The 14,400-nt window shown below is 37.8% G+C and overlaps 1 protein-coding gene across 1 annotated transcript; it reads right to left on the bottom strand.

Moving 5' to 3' along the window:
* Positions 1-1,954: 1,954 nt before the first annotated feature.
* On the bottom strand, positions 1,955-9,327 carry LOC139867601 (RPM1 interacting protein 13-like). Its single transcript, XM_071855969.1, has 3 exons — positions 8,747-9,327; positions 8,550-8,636; positions 1,955-2,139 (listed from the first exon to the last, which is right to left on the bottom strand). Exons 1-3 carry the CDS (start codon positions 9,074-9,076, stop codon positions 2,005-2,007), a joined length of 552 nt encoding a protein of 183 aa, XP_071712070.1. The 5' UTR covers positions 9,077-9,327; the 3' UTR covers positions 1,955-2,004.
* Between the last annotated feature and the right edge of the window lie 5,073 nt (positions 9,328-14,400).

Genomic DNA, 14,400 nt, shown 5'->3' with positions numbered 1-14,400 from the left:
CTGGCTAATTCTCACACAACAATTACAACACCAAATAATAAACTCATACCACTTAAAGTCAACATTCTCATTTGGTGTATAATAAATGGAAGAATCCCAACAAGAGTCGAACTTAACAAACGTAGCATCGACCTCGACACATTACTTTGCCCACTTTGTAATTCACAGGTCGAGACTATAGAACATGTCCTTTTCCATTGTCCAAAAACAACATCGATTTGGAATGCTATTCTTCAATGGTGGAACCTCCCTAATAATTCTTTAACCAACATCCATGACATCACCTCAAACGATCAAAACTTCGCTTCTACACATACCGGTATTTCAATTTGGCAAGCCACCAAATGGGCCTCATTATATATAATTTGGAAATTCCGCAACGCTAAAGTCTTCAGTAAAAAGGAATGGAATGTCGCAATCATCCTCACCGAAATTCAATCCCAAACCTTTGCATGGATCTCAAAAAGGACAAAAAAGACATTAATCGATTGGCATCAATGGCTCATCAATCCATCTTTCTACATTTCCTCGAACACGCAAAGAATGGGTATAGGCTAAAATCGAGTCTATGATACCCTCCGAAAACCACACGTGATAATTCGCTATTATATTTTGGGCTGTGGTCGTCGTTTCGCACTTGACTAATTGGGTGGTTGCGATCAACTTTGTCATCGCAACTGCGATACTGTTGGTTTGCTCCCTCCCAGCTTATATTTTTAAGTGTCGCGGTGCGTTGCGGGGCCTCGTTCCAAAATATTATAGCTCCTTAATGTAAATTTCCATCATTTGATACGATGTATAGTCTTATAGGGATTTGTAATTGACTCCTTTATATTAATACAATTTTACTTGCTTTTCAAAAAAAAAAAAAGCATCTCATCGTGGTGTCTTTTTTTTTTTTTTTTTTTTTTTTGTTTGTGAGCATGTACTGATGACCTTTCGGGCCACTGTATTCGTGTGTTTGAGATCAATAAAAACATATTCTGCTTTTCAAAAAAAAAAAGGTTGATTTTGTTAACTTTATATACTTATTTAATTTGAAATTAATTTTTATGCCCTATCGATGAAAAAAAAGTGAATTTTTATTGATATTAAAGAGCCATTTTTGTCATGTCTCTTTCGTAGGCATTCTGATTTAGTAAATTTAAAATATTCATAACTAAAAAGAACTACAAATGTCATTTTTATTTGGGGGGGGGGGGGGCGTTGTTGGTGGTACAGACTCTCCCTACCTTTACAATGCTCCTTCCTTGGCGTGACCCTTTTGCTATAACATATATCACATATCACATATCACAATCACAAAAGTTAGTAAAATTTGTCCTACTGCAGTTTGGCTTTTGAGAGTCAACCTGTGACTTTAATTGACTTCAATCTATTTTTGCAGCTTCAATTGTAACTCAAAGTCCCAAATTGCATCATCCTATCTTTCCAAAAAATAAAAATTGCAGCTTCCAGAACATCAAGATCCAAATAAATATCTTGATAATACTTTATGGTTTCCTGCACACTTTGACCTTAAAAGTCAAACTGCACATAACAGTTTTACCTCCATATGGCACTAAAGGATTACACCTTAAATAGTAGGTATGTGGTTGCCATACCACTAATAACACATTAACTCAAATGAATAGGTTGGTTTAGTCACCTATCAATTGACTTGAAACTTAAAGCAACATTCTCTTCTAATGCAAATGTCTTCAAAATAATCACATTCTACAAGAAACTACATTTTCGCATAATAATGAAAGTAAAATAAAAGCGCCAAAAACAACAAAGCTTATTTTCTTACTCTTTATAACATAGATAAGCAACACTAACTAGCATGGTAGCACAACATAAACTGCTCACAGGTTAATCTTGCATCATTATATAAAATGCTATGACTTGCTTATCATCTAAAATCTATAAACTTTGTACACTATTCAAAAGGGGCCCACCGAGATTTAGTTGGTCATTACTAAACCTTATCAAGAAACTAGTATTTGGAGTCGATTACAATCTTCACCAATTTTGGGTAATTCTTGCTATTTTCCTCACATGCTTCCAACCTTCATTGTGAATGGCATGACAATGGCCGCCACTACCTCCAGTCCATAACTTGCACGGTGCAGCAACATCGCACACATAACAGTAGCACTGCAGTCACAAAATAAAGTATCAAAACCATTTAACGCTAAAACTACATAAAAAACTCGTATTAAGTCAACAAACAAACAAAAAATTAAATCAAATATTTCAACAAAATATCAGCAACATAAGAATCTAATTATCCTCGTATCGTAGTTTGTAAAAAAGGAAACTGAACACATCTATGATAGAATTTAAAATTAAGTCGATCATTACCACCTTATAGGAGTTCCCACAGAGCAACAAGATTCGATTCGATATTCAAAAACAAATAATAGGGAATAAAATTGTGGAGTTTTAATCAACTTCAAACAACTAAAAGTTCATCAAATAGCCTCCAAATTAAGAGTCTAAACTCTAACGTCGAAAAAAATGACATCATGTCAGTAAAAAACATAACCCATACTTGCATTTTGACCCAAATTTCCAGACTTAATCATGCACATGCCTACTCTATATTAGTAACAAGATCACAAAATTCAACCAAATTTACACAATATGTGTATGAATAATAGAAAACCTTGTAGGTTATTATCTTTTATTCAATGAGTATGATTACAAGAGCCTATAATTAACCAAAGATTAATACTCAAGAATCCTAACAAATCTAAACATTCTATATAATATTTTTAATAGTCTCTTACATTTTGAATAGGAGGTCGTAGAACGTACAAACTGGAATAAATGTTGATATTTACGATAATCTTATTCTTTGTTGTTTATTTACACGGAGGTGAACTCGCCGATAGTTTTGCATATTGCTTGACAGCTTCTCCTTTTCTGTAACGATTTTTTACGTCGTGACTTGATTGGCAACTTTTCGACGAAAACAATGATCTCCAACACAAACGAGAGGAGTTTTGACAAGCAAGAATTTTTTTTATCTGATTTGAGGATATTCAACATACTTTAGGTATAGCATGATGGCTAGAGTGTGTGTATTGTAATTTATTAGTTCGATAAAAACAAATAAAGCATCGGGTCACGTTGACGTGGAGTTGCACCTCGTGTTGCATAATCATAATCACCGCGGAAGTAGCGCTTAGGAGCAGGGAGCACTTGAGTGGTGTAATCGTAGTTTACGTCAGAGTCATATGGGAACCAATGCCATTCATCGTAGTCAACGGGACCCATCTTGGGTGAACAAGCGCACCCAATGATGTAGGCTAAAGTCAAATCAAACTAGTCATAATTTCCTTCAGTAGGAAACCATGTGTATCCGTACATGACTCGATTGGTATCAAGGATATCAAATAGCAAGCAAGGCGTACCAGTAAACATTATCAGCCAAAGGCTCGAACATACATAACTTCTTTGAAATCATGATTTCATTACAGTTCAGGAACTGATTGTTGATGAGAGAAAAACCATCAATCTTCAAAGGATTTTCAGAACTCCAGTCGCAATATTTGCAAAGAACGGGAAAGAGCATCTCGTCAGCAGGATTGTGTATGATGTGCGTAGGACGTATGCAAGAATGTAGGTTTAAAAGAAACGAATCATATCTGATTGTTGAAAATTTACGATACTAAGAGTAGAATTTAACAAAAGCAGTTTAGTCAGTTTCAAATAGGCTTTTAGTACTCCCTGCGTAAAGATCAATAACCAATGGGATATGAAATGAGCATAACGACGCAGCCCCAATGTTTTGCAACCGTTTCATTGCATGTTCTTCACCAGAGGGGCGGGTCGTCACCTGTTGTCTGGGCGGGTCAGGGACTGTCTAAATTGATTTGAGTTTGTGGGCTGAATTAAACTGTGAAGTTCCGTTATTGGGAACTTTATCCCGAGTTGCGTGCATAGTAATGTGGAATTTTATAATTTATGCAAAAATAAGTTAATAAACAGAAATAATGAAAAGTACCAACTACCCTGCTCTTTTTCTCTCTCCTACTGTTTTCTTCTCTCCCAACGTTCAAAATCCCTAAACTCCCAACAATATTTTTTTCTTTTCCTGTAAATAACAGCACAATAGCTGATTAATAGAAGACACCGCCACATTAATCTAACGCGATTTTACTGTACGAACCTAACAAGACCGGTCTTGCCGGCGCCGGAGCTGTCACGCGCCACAGGTGCAACAGCCGGAGGTGAGTTTTCCGGCGAAAGAGTTGCGTTTTCCGGTCAATTCCAGGCGGGTAAGCTCTTACTGATTACACCTCTAGCACGGGAACGTTTCTTTTTCGCATAGAAAAAAAAACCACCTTTGCTCGCCGGCTACACTGTCCGCCGTCAATCCGCCGACTGCTACCGGAAATTTTTCCGGCCGGTTACTTCTTCACCTTGATATTTTGTTAATTGCTTCCCGTTTCTTGCTCTCTATATTTTTTATGCGTTCTACTTATATTAGTACTTATTATATTTATCTAATATTAAATATTAAAACTAAATTTTTATATATACCCATAATAATATATACTGTATCTATTTGCTGCTGTTTTGATACCTATTTGTATCCATACTACAATTGTTATCATAACATCAACATATACGGTGTATTTTTTTATATTTATCTATTAATTAGTAAATATTAAAGATATATAATTATTATTGGTTATATATATACCTATATATTTATATTTATATATTTATCTATTAATTAGTTACATTAATTCCTTTTTTCTTGCTTTTCTTGCTTTTTTTGTTACGTTGTAGCCTACCGGATAATATAGACACCACAATTTCGTATGGTCACGTGAGGTCATGTCCTCCTAGTTTAGGGGCGGGTAGCTTTAGAGGGGTTGGAGGAGGGAGTAGAGTAGCAACCCCAGGTAAGATTAGAGTGGGAAGTTGGAACGTAGGAACTTTGACGGGCAAGAGGATTGAGCTTGTGGATATCTTTCTTAAGTGTAAGGTGGAAATAGTGTGCGTTCAAGAGACTAGATGGAAGGGACAGGAGGCGGTGGACATTAATAACTACAGGTTGTGGTACTCGGGCTCTAGGACAGCTCGAAATGGAGTAGGAATCCTTTTAGGCCCAACACACAAGGATCATGTTGTTGATGTGGGTAGGTTTAGCAATATGATTATGACGGTTACATTTATAATTAATGAGGAGACGTTCACGGTCATTAGCGCTTACGCACCCCACGTAGGTTTAGGAGAAGCGGAGAAGAAGAGTTTTTGGGAATTGTTAGATGAGGTTGTAAGGGGATGTCCAGCGGACCATCGTTTGATTATAGGGGGCGATCTTAATGGTCATATAGGAGCGGAGGTAGAGGGATATAGGGGAGCCCATTGGGGCTTTGGGTATGGGGTTAGAAATGAAGAAGGGCACTCAATTCTCGAGTTCGCCATTGCCCATGATCTGGTTGTTGCAAACTCTTTCTTCAAGAAGAGGGATGCTCAGCTAGCCACCTTCCATAGTGGGGGTCATAGTACCCAAATTGACTTTTTCCTTCTTCGCAGGGGTAACCTTAGGAACTGTAAGGACTGTAAGGTCCTCCCAACCTGGACTTGTTCATCCCAGCATAGACTGTTGGTCATGGAGTTAGGTACCCAGGGACGGGTAAACAGGAGGGCGAGAGAGGTACAACAACCCAGAATCCTCTGGAAGAACTTAAATGGAGAGAAGGCGGAGACTTTTAGAGCTAATGTTGTTGAAAGAATGGGTGCTGAAATGGAAAATGCAGCCTTTATTGATGCAGATCAGATGTGGAACAACCTAGCGTCCACTATTAGAGGGGTGGCAAAAGAATACTTGGGAGTGGCAGTTGGGACGTCGAGAGCCCAAAATGGTTGTAGAGAATCATGGTGGCTTAACGACGAGGTCCAAACTAAAGTCGCGCTTAAACAAGCGAGGTTTCGGGAGCTCACCTCCTTTAGAGGGGGTACACTAGCAGACAGAACTAGCATAGAAAATAGCTATAAAGAAGCCAAGAGAGAAGCAAAGATCGCCGTTACACGTGCAAAAGATAAAGCTTACGAAGACTTATATAAGAGACTAGACTCTAAAGAAGGGGCAAACGACATCTACAGGATAGCCAAAGCTAGGGAACGTCGGCGAAGAGATCTGGTTAACATCAAATATATCAAGGATGAAGCAGGTCAAAGCATAGTGAAGGAAGACAAAATTAGGTAACGATGGGAAGAATATTTCTCATCCCTTTTCGATGGGGGAAGGACTAGGAATGGAGAACCACATGGCTATGATATGGCCCCACAATACCAAAACAACTGTTTCTGCACGAGGATCAACCATGGGGAAGTTAGAGTGGCCCTACGCAAGATGGGGAGAAACAAAGCAGTAGGACCGGACCAAATCCCCATAGAGGCGTGGCGGTGCTTAGGCGATGATGGGGTTAGGTGGTTGACAAACCTTTTCAACACGACGTTTAGAAGCGCAAAAATGCCAATGGAGTGGAGACTGAGCGAGGTTATTCCCATTTACAAGAACAAAGGGGATGCGCAAACGTGTAGTAACTATAGAGGTATAAAGTTACTTAGCCATACCATGAAACTATGGGAGAGAGTGATTGAGAATAGGCTTAGACGCGAGACAAAGGTGTCAGAGAATCAATTTGGGTTCATGCCAGGACGCTCCTCGATGGAGGCAATTCACATTATTAGAAGTCTTATGGAGAAGTATAGAGAGAAACAAAAGAACCTACACATGGCTTTCTTAGACTTGGAAAAAGCTTATGATAGTGTCCCACGAGAGTTGATTTGGAAGATCCTTAATAGTAGAGGTATCCCAAGTAGGTATATAAGAGCTATTATGGACATGTACCAGGGGGCGAAAACTCGCGTTCGGACGACAGTAGGATACACAGAGTATTTCCCAGTAGAAGTAGGTTTACATCAAGGATCTGCTCTTAGCCCTTTTCTTTTCGCTTTAGTCTTAGACGACCTGTCTCAAAGGATACAAGGGAGTATCCCTTGGTGCTTGATTTTTGCCGATGATATTGTTGTAGTATCGGAATCCCAGGATGAGCTAAACAGAAGGCTGGAGCAATGGAAGAATGCCCTGGAACAAAATGGACTGCGAATTAGTAGAATAAAATCGGAGTATCTTAGATGCGACTACGGGAGGATCGAAGATCACAATGATACTGTGGATATTCGTATTGGGGATCAGGTCTTACATCCACAGGATTCCTTTAGATACTTAGGATCAATGCTACACAAATCGGGAAGGATAGATGAGGATGTGTCTCACCGTATAAGAGTAGGATGGTTGAAGTGGAGAGCTGCGAAAAGGGTTTTGTGCGACAAGAAGATACCCCTTAAATTGAAGGGGAAATTCTTCAAGGTAGCGATTAGACCGGCCATGTTGTACGGATCGGAGTGTTGGCCAATGACGAAGGCCCAAGAGAGGAGGATGGAGGTGGCAGAAATGAGGATGCTTAGGTGGACGTGTGGTAAGACCATGCTAGACATGATACCTAATGGAATTTTTAGAAAGAACTTAAAAGTTGGGAATATCGTCAACAAGATGAGAGAAGGACGGCTTAGATGGTTTGGCCATGTAAGGAGGCGGCCACCCACAGCACCGGTCAGGAGAGTGGAAGCCCTCACGGTTGGCGGCGTAAGGAGAAGAGGTAGACCTACACGTAGGTTGGAGGATAGACTGAAGCTTGACATGAAGGAGCTTTTATTGACCGAGGACATGACTTCTGATAGAAATTTGTGGAGGAGTAGAATTAGGATTGATGACTAGGTTGTATATTTATTTTATTTTATTTTATTTCCCTATTTTTAATTTTATAATTAGTTTTATATATTTTTATCGTATGCCTTTTTGCCTACTTTCTTTTGTGCTTCATATATGCTTTGTATTTCCATTTTTTTTTTTTTTCACATACTATACTTATACTTATTGTAGCATTTTCGCAATTTGTTGTGTGCACTACATTATACTTATTTACATGTGTTATTGCACTATACCGTTACATGTTGCATTACATTATATCGCATTAAATTACACGTATTTACATGCTACATGTCTTTATGCTTACATAGTTTACTTATATGTTTTATACTGCATATTATAACTACATGCTTTATACCTACATGCTTACATACACATATTATACTTACACGACTTGTTATACTTACATATTTGACACTTACATTTTTCACTTATATGTCCTTTTACTTTACTTTGTTACATGCCATATCTATCTTTACATTTTCCATGCTAAGGTTTCTTTTTTATCTACTTTACTTGCTTTTTAGTTACTTCACTTAACGGATTTCATGGTTCTTCTGGCCGGAGGTCCTTGGGAAGCAGCCTCTCTGCCCTATAGTATAGGGAGGGACTACTTCCTCTACCCGCGGACCGATAGGTATCCATGGGGGGAGGAATGACTTCCCTTTTACTCTAGGGTAGAGGAAAGACTGTCTACATCTAACCTCCCCATACTCCACTTTAGTGGAATTGGGTATTGTTGTTGTTGTTGTTGTGTAATGAAAAGTACCAATTTACAGTAACTTTCATGGGGTGTAGTCTCAAACGGATGCTTCACACATAAATGTCTTGAATGTGGGTAATCTCTGCAAGCAACCTATACATAACAACAACAAAAAACCCATAATTAATACTATCGAACTAACTTTATAAATTATAAAAATTCAAAATCTAGGGTTAGGGTTTTAAGAAAAAATTATATAAAACCTGTCCTTTTTCAGCAACGAGACAAACATCTGGCGAACCTTGGGGATTGATTTGAGGACCCTTTTCATCGTTAACTTTATCAAAATCAACTGTATCTTCATCTGGATTAAAATCCAGAATAAAGCAATCTTCTTTATCATCGTACTCTTTTAACGCTGATTTTCGTTTCAAACAGAAAATGGGTCTTAATGGGGTGCTGGTATCAGCATCATCAGTACAATCCTCATCATCATCGAGATTTAAGCAATTAATGGGTGCTGTTCTTTTGTTGGTTTTAGTTTTTGGTGTAGCGAAGGGTGAGAGTGAATCGAGATTTTGAATATTTGCCATTTTTTTTTTTTTATTGAACCCTTGAAGAAACTGAGTGAAGGGGGATTTGATTGTTTTGGGTGTGTGAAGTTTTTTGTTGAACGGTTTGAAATTTTGAATGCCAGAGGAAAAGGGTTCTCAGTTTGGGTAATTGGGCTTAAATTTTGATAACTGGGCCTCAAGCTAAGACCCATTATAACAGAAATATTAAATACTCCGTACATTATTTTTCCATAAAATATCTTAAATTTCAAAAGTTTATTAAAAAGTAGCTTTCTTAAATATATCAAATAAATTATTATTATTATTATTATTTTATTATTAAGGTTTAAAATAAAGTTACATTGAAGGCCCCTTAACGTTAATAACTAAAGGTCATAACCAGGGTGATACCGACAACTGGTCTTTAGAAAAATAACAAAGAAAAATTATGAACATAACTAGTAATTTGGCAGAGTATAACTTACATGGACTATTATCAATTTTTTTTTTAAAAGCCAAAGAATTTTATTTATTTACATGGACTATTATCATATCTTGATATATCATATTTTATAAATTTTTAAGCATTTAAAAATATTTAATACGATCAAGATATTTTTTATAATATTAATATTAATGGGCTCTAATAAAAACAAATATTTGACATAAAAATGTATGAAGTACTACATCTTTTGTTAATATATGAATGATATTTGATTTTGCATAGCCGATAGGCTAATTTATAATTTATAAATATATGATATTTGATGATGTTCTCATTAACAAAACAAAGTAAAAAAGAAAATGTCTAAATTTGAGAATATTTGTATGAAAAGAATAGGAATCTAAAACATATATGTACTTGTTTTGCAATTTGCATTGCTTTAGGGAAAGTGATATCAGTTATAAATAGTAAGAGGTTATTCGTGCACATATGAATAGGTTATTGGTGCTATCTCCTGTGGAAAAATCGAAATAATCAAGTCTTCGAAAACAACTCTTCTAGTTCACCTAAAATCCTCTCCGATATACAATCAAAGTGTTTCGAGTGGATCAATTGTCGTGGTAATAAAATTTACTTAGATTGGCTCTCATGGTTAACTGACCCCTTATCATCGGTCCGTCATGCCCATGTTAAGGAATGAATAGGTTAACATGTAGGTTTTTTTGCTTACCCCTCAAGGAATTCATTGATCAAGGAACTAAGTGGGGGTTCTCACACTGCTTTGGAGTCGCCTAGTCGGCACTGTAGTGTGTAGCTTCTCTCCACAAGTTGTTTCCTAATCATGGTGATTCATTGAGTGTGTGAGCATTTTTCCTACATACAAAATTCTAAGTGTAGTGTTTCACTGTATATTGTAGCCTCCTTAGTCTAGCTCTCATAGATTTAGTCTCGGTTTTGTCATCCAGTTATATTTGTTTAGCTTCGAGAGCCTATCAGGCATGTATGTTATATTGTTATTTTTGATTAATAAAAGTTTTCTGGCTTTTCAAAAAAAAAAAAATGACTATCTTTGAAGGATTAAATGGAAATTATAAAATTTTATATGTTTATGGAGCGGTTAACGGTCAACCACATAAATGTGTTGGATAGTCGACATCAGACTATATGCCCTTCACATTTGGTTTGAGGTATTGCACTAAAACTAAAATATTACTCGTATCAATTAATGTTCAGTAATATATTAAAATCATCTTTTACCAAGTGACTTATTACTTAACGGTATTGAGATAACTTATCAACTTTAAAGTTGTAAGTATTAGGGTTAAAATCCCACACCCTTTTAGGGATTATCTTTCATATATTTATAGATTACAAGGAATTAAAGAAAGACTCAAATAAATATACAAGGGAACAAATTCTGTCTATAATTACACCTAGCTTGCTCAAAAAGAAAACGTAGTTACTTTGTCACCAAGATATCGTTAATACCCCCCCTCAAGCGAACAGGCGGTGGGCCAACTTGAAGCTTGGTACGAAAGGACTCAAACAAAGGTCGAGGTAGACTCTTAGTGAAGATATCTGCAAGCTGAAGATGAGTAGGCACAAATTTCGTATAAAGCTTTCCTGAAGATACAAGCTCACGAACAAAATGATAATCGATATCAATGTGCTTAGATCGTTTATGTGATACAGGATTCTGACTGAGAAAGAGAGCACTTCTGTTATCACAAAGAATTGTCGGGCGATCAGGAGGCAAAATGTAAAGTTCACGTAAGAGATGAGTGATCCAGACAATTTCAGCTGCAGTATTAGCCAAAGCCCGATACTCAGATTCGCAGCTAGATCGAGCAACCGTAGGTTGCTTTTTAGCACTCCAAGAAACTAGATTGCCACCAAGGAATATAGAATAACCATATGTTGACCGTCGAGTCTCAATACACCTAGCCCAATCCGCATCCGAGTAACCAAGTAAGGAAGGTTTGGGCGAATGATGAAAAGTCAGTCCAAATTTCAATGTACCCTTGACATAACGAATGATACGTTTAACGGCCTGAAAATGATCAAGAGTAGGAGCTTGAAGAAACTGGCTTACTTGATTTACAGCGTATGATATATCCGGGCGTGTGATGGTGAGATACTGTAACGCGCCCACGAGAGAGCGATAGTACGTAGGATCATCATAAGGAGGACCATCACTCGTAAAAGAAGCAGCCGTAGGTAATGGTGTAGAAATAGGCTTGCTGTCCAAAAGTTGTGCGCGAACCAGGATATCATGAGCATATTTAGTTTGGCTAAGAAAGAGACCCGAGTCAGTATAGGTAACTTCAAGACCCAAAAAATAAGATAATTTACCGAGATCCGTAATAGCAAATTCCTTATGAAGACGTGTAATGAAGTTTCCAATAGTAGACGAATTGTTTCCGGTAAGAATGAGGTCGTCAACATAAACAAGTAAATAAAGTACACAAGAACCCTTTTTGTAGATAAACAAAGAAGGATCGGCACGGCTACACGAAAAACCAAGTTGAATCAGAAAAACGGACAATCGTTGAAACCATGCTCGGGGTGCCTGTTTAAGACCATATAAAGCCTTTTTTAATCGACAAACATGTGATGGAAATGTTGAATCAATGAATCCAGGAGGTTGTTCCATGAGAACATGTTCGGTGAGATGCCCATTTAAAAATGCATTTTTAACGTCAAGTTGATGTAGATGCCACTTATGAAGCATGGCTAAGGAGAGAACAATACGTACAGTAGAAGCTTTAACAACCGGACTAAAAGTGGCAGAATAATCGAGTCCCGGAACCTGAGTAAACCCTTGAGCGACAAGACGAGCTTTAAGTCGATCAATTGAACCATCCGCATTAAATTTTGTTCGAAACACCCATTTTGAACCAACAATATTCCCATTTGTAGGACGCGGAACAAGCTCCCAAGTGCGATTAAGATGTAACGCATCAATTTCATCTTGCATTGCTTGGTACCATGCGGGGTTTTTAGATGCAGATCTAAAACCCTTGGGCTCATGAGTAGTAAGTAAAGCATGGTGAAGTGGGGAGCATGAAAGTTGTGCAATATCAAGAATATACTTAGGTTTGAAAATACCCGATTTGGACCGAGTTGTCATTGGATGCATGGATGTCGTAGATGGATGTTCGACAAAAACATGTTCATCAGTAATTGGCACAGAAGAAACATTTTCATCAGTAGTTGGCATGGAAGAAATATTATCATCAGTGGATGGAACAAAGGAAACATGTTCACCAGATATATTTAAAGGTGAAGTTGAAGCAGGCATTTGCTCCATTTGCTCATCTGATGTAGAAGCGTCTGGGCACAAGGTGCAAGCCAAAGGTGCAGACGATGGATATTTCGTTGAAACAGCCGAAGGTACCAAATAAGAAGGCAACGCATTATCAAAAAAATTAGAATAGCTTAAGCTTCCAAGATCAACTGGTGTTAACATACGAGAGTAATCATCTACAAATATAACATAATAACGATAGCCATGTGTAGAAGTAACAGGAGAAGGTCCCCATAAATCACAATGTATTAAATCAAGAACATGACTACAACGTTTGTCATTATTATTAAAAGATAAGCGTCTACTTTTTGACAATTGACAAGACGAACAAAGACCAGGTTTCGGTAAAATAGATGAAACTGATAACCTGCCTTGTTTATTCAAAAGAGAAATAATATCAAAAGAAACATGCCCTAAACGACTATGCCACAATTCAAAAGACCCTCGGAGTGTGCCCGATTGTAAATGCGAGATAAACGCCTTTTGCCCCCTCTCAAGCACGTATAAGTCATGATCACGCCGTCCTGTTGCGAGAATTGCCTTTGTGTGACGGTTCTGAATAACAAAAGCATTATCATTAAATAAAATATCAACAGGATTATCGGACGTAAGTTTACTAATAGAAAGTAAATTCTTAGTAATTAAGGGCACAACAAGAACATCCAATAATTTTAAGTCCTTGGAAAAAGAGGTGGAACCAATGTGAGAAATTGGCAAAGTGGTTCCATCTCCAATCGTGACCTTTTCGTTACCTGCATATGGAGTAGGTGCATCAAGATGTGAGGCAGAACGAGTCATATGAGTGGAAGCTCCTGAATCAACATACCAATCAGGAGAATCATTCGATATATGGCAATTAGTGTGAAATGCTTGTGCTAGATTGGCATCGAGAGATGAGGTGCGACTAGCATAAGTAGATAAATCAGGACAAGCCGAAGCATAATGACCATTGGTTCGACATAGTTGACAATGAGGTGGACGTATATAATTTGAACGCCCACGACCGCGACCTCGGCCAGAATAATTGTTGGAGCGTCCACGCCCCCGTCCACGCACATAACTAGAAGATGTGCGATCTGTTGAGACAGCAAATGCAGCTTGTGCATGAACTGTTGGTTGTATAGAGGTCAAAAACAACTCATGACCTTCTGCTTGTGCAACAAGATTACGAAAAGTAGGCCTAGGTTTAACAGTGCGTTGCATAGTAGAAAAAGTTTCAAAAGATTGCCCCAAACCACATAGATACCAATGAAATTTATCAATATCATCTAAAGGATGAGCAATAGCGGCTAACTGATCACACAAAGCTTTAAACTTTTTACCATATTCAGCAACAGTTGAGGTTCCTTTTTGAAGATGGCGTATTTGATCACGAAGGGTATGAACCCTATCAGTCGAATCGTGACTGTATGCATCTTCAAGAGCAAGCCAAACATCACGCGCAGTTTCACAACCGACAACAATAGACATAGCTTCTTCAGTTAAAGAGGCGTGCAAAATAAGAAGAGCTCTTTGATCACCATCAACCCAAGTTGCAAGAGCAGAAGTATTCGAAACAGTAGAATCAGCAGATTCGTCAGTGGTGGTGGATGAAGCAGATGAAGTAGTAGC

The sequence above is a fragment of the Rutidosis leptorrhynchoides genome, chromosome 9 (genome assembly GCF_046630445.1).
Source record: "Rutidosis leptorrhynchoides isolate AG116_Rl617_1_P2 chromosome 9, CSIRO_AGI_Rlap_v1, whole genome shotgun sequence".
NCBI lineage: Eukaryota > Viridiplantae > Streptophyta > Magnoliopsida > Asterales > Asteraceae > Rutidosis > Rutidosis leptorrhynchoides.
This window is presented reverse-complemented; position numbering and strand designations above follow the sequence as displayed.